Source organism: Aplysia californica, unplaced genomic scaffold (genome assembly GCF_000002075.1).
Source record: "Aplysia californica isolate F4 #8 unplaced genomic scaffold, AplCal3.0 scaffold00028, whole genome shotgun sequence".
In the NCBI taxonomy this organism is placed as follows: domain Eukaryota; kingdom Metazoa; phylum Mollusca; class Gastropoda; order Aplysiida; family Aplysiidae; genus Aplysia; species Aplysia californica.
Window position 1 is genome coordinate 878,854 of NW_004797298.1, and position 3,067 is coordinate 881,920.

The 3,067-nt window shown below is 40.7% G+C and overlaps 1 protein-coding gene across 1 annotated transcript in view; it reads left to right on the plus strand.

The window, feature by feature from the left end:
- Positions 1-3,067, plus strand: part of LOC101858000 (kelch-like protein 10) — a gene marked incomplete in the record, with an annotated part of 69,593 nt that overhangs the window by 25,594 nt on the left and 40,932 nt on the right. Inside the window, 1 exon segment of the mRNA XM_013090637.2 lies at positions 531-707. Within this exon segment, the coding sequence (XP_012946091.1) occupies positions 531-707 (177 nt within the window).

Sequence of the window (3,067 nt, forward strand, 5' to 3'; positions counted from 1 at the left end):
GTATGCAGCGCAGGCAGTCATAACGGATAGAGGATAAAAACTATCCAGTATACATCAAATCGAATAAAAATAATAAGAGATAATGATATAATCACAGCAACAGCACATGAACCGACATCTCAATAGCATTACTCTTCTGGCTCTTGCACAATCCTCCCCCAGCCCAGAGAGTCCTGTATATACTTCATGTCTTTGAACTCTTGTCTCGGATTCTTTCTTAGACTCTTAGTAAATGAAAGCACTAGAGGGATAGAGTCACAAGGACAAATTACATATATTTCTATCTAAATCTATCTCTCTATCTATCTATCTCTTTATATTGTATTGTGCATGTGTAGTATTTTTCGGGGGTCTGAGTAGACATTGAGACACTTATGTATGTGTGTGTGTGAGAGAGAGAGAGAGAGAGAGAGAGAGAGAGAGAGAGAGAGAGAGAGAGAGAGAGAGAGAGAGAGAGATAAGCATACTGTTTGGATTTTATGTTTTCCTGTAATCATAAACTTTGCTTATCGTTTGATCTGAACATGAAGGCGTGCTGCGAATTCTTGACCAAAGAATTGACCCCTGAGAATTGCATTGGCATTCGAAAGTTTGCGCAGAGCTACTTTTGCAGCGGGTTGGAGCAAAAAGCACACTCCTATACGCTTGATAACTTCCACGCTGTCTTCACCACCAGTAATGAATTCCTGCAGCTGGATATTGATGAGGTAAGCTAAAGTCTTTTTCTGGGGAAAAATGCTGGGGTATTACTTCCCAATATCAAGTGTCCGTGTGTTTTTGTTGAGATGAATGTGTAGTTTTGGGTTGTTGTCTAAGTCTTTGTTACTCTCTTGTAACACCTCTAATCTTCTGCACGTATATTATAATCTAATAGTCTAATAGAGTTATAAGTACCGTGAATCTCTTACTAAAACATTGAACATACGTTTACCGGTTTGCCAATGTGCATTAACATTTTTTTATGTTTTTAGTGTGTGTGTGTGTGTGTGTGTGTGTGTGTGCGTGTGTGAGGTGTGTGTGTGTGAGAGAGAGTGAGAGAGAGTGAGAGAGTGAGTGAGAGAGAGAGAGAGAGAGAGAGAGAGAGAGAGAGAGAGAGAGAGAGAGAGAGAGAGAGAGAGAGAGAGAATGAGAACAACTGTGGCGGTAGTCTAGAGGTTGGTCAATCGGGCTCGTATTTGTCAAATTGTGAATTCGGAGGTTCGACCCTCTATTCGGTCATTGGGAAAAGCACTTTACACGCATTTTCTCATTTGCATCGGTCCTGGTATAGCTGCTCTTTTAAGAAGACTTTTACCAAAAGAAATATTTGATCCTAAATGAGATAAGAAAGTTATAATTACGTTTTATATCTTCCTGCCATGTTGCGCGAGTAGAAACAAAGATAGTAAATAACAAGATGGGCCACTCAGCCAAAAAAGTGTCCGAAGGAAGTTCGCTCTTTGCTTCAGATGGCGCTGCAGTCTGTTTTGAAGCTCTCTTTCGCTTTTCCAGAAGAGGAATAGGAATAGCACCTCCTTCGTGCGCAGATCGACTGCTGTTCGTCAGCAGTTCGGGTTCGTTCAGTGCGGAATTTTTGGGTTTTCAAAAATTTTAATGACCTCTCGCCTTTCATTCTAAAGTCAAATTAAACGAAGAAAACAATCACCCTTTCCTCCGGAAGAGGTTTTTTGTCAGCGTAACCATTTTAAAAAAGCGTTCTTCCGAAATTCATTCAAAAACTTGCTAGTTTCACTTTGATTTTTTAAAACTCAAGTAGGATAACTCTGTTTGCAAAAGGTGCGCTTTTGCGAAGAGGGCGCCACCGAATTTTGAGGACACTTTTTTAATTGGCTCAACGAGAGAAGTGGCCCCTCTTGTTATGTAGCCTCTTTGGTAGAAATAAAAGGGAGGGGGCGGGGTGTGGGGGGGGGGGGGATCTTTCTCTACTGGACCACACAACCGTTCAAATTTACAGCTGAGATACCGTTTTGAGGGATTTTCTGGAAAAAAAACCCAACTGAAACATTCTAATGAACTCTTCAGACATTCAATCAGATTTGTTAGTTACACGGGGCCATGTTAATACTCCAGTACCACGAAAGTTTAAAATACCATGTATCACATTATTTGCTTGTACAATATCATTGGAATTTGTAGTGAGTATTCGTAGCAACATATTGTTGTACAAGGTCTGTCCCAAAAGAAAGTTGTTTTGCTCTATAGGTCATTAAGCATAATGTACTTTCTCGTCAAATCATCTGATCTTATCATGGAAGAGAGAGAAAGAGAGAGAGAGAGAGAGAGAGAGAGAGAGAGAGAGAGAGAGAGAGAGAGAGAGAGAGAGAAAGAGAGAGAGAGAGAGAGGAGAGAGAGAGAGAGAGAGAGAGAGAGAGAGAGAGAGAGAGAGAGAGAGAGAGAGAGAGAGAGAGAGAAATGGCGGGCGTGTCAACTTTGAAGATTCAGAGCGCTCTGGATGGCCCAATTCTATATTCAAGCAAAACGTTATTGCAAAGGAAGCTATTTTGCCCCAACAATACGGTAGTTGACAAACTTCTCATAGAAAACCCTATGAAAGCAACGTTTTGGGTTTTTTGGGGTTTCTTTTTGCAAAATAGGATTAAGGATTATCATGGACAGACCTCATACAAATCGTGGTATACGTAGCTTCCGTATGCATGTTTGACACGTCAGAAACAGCATGATTCTTCCTGACTTGCCTTTGACTTTGTTGGTATTTGTCGGTCATTGGGCTATTTTTTTTTTAAAATAGGGGGGGGGGAGAGGGGAGGGGGGAGGGGGCGGAGGCCGTTGCACTCTTAGATCCACAATAAAAACGAACAAACCAGGCCAGAAATGGTGACATTGCTTGGTAGAAAAACCGATAAAACGTTTGAAATGTATGTGTCTTGAAATTTGCGTTGTCTTTCTTGAAAAAGCCAAATCCTTCTTATGTTATTCTTTCCACGAGACCGACAGGATTAATATAATCTAATGAATATATCGCTGGTGGAGTGATGAAACCTCGTAACCCCAGAAAGGAAAATTTTACAGGAGAGACAAAAAACTGATTTACTCTTGAATAAAATGA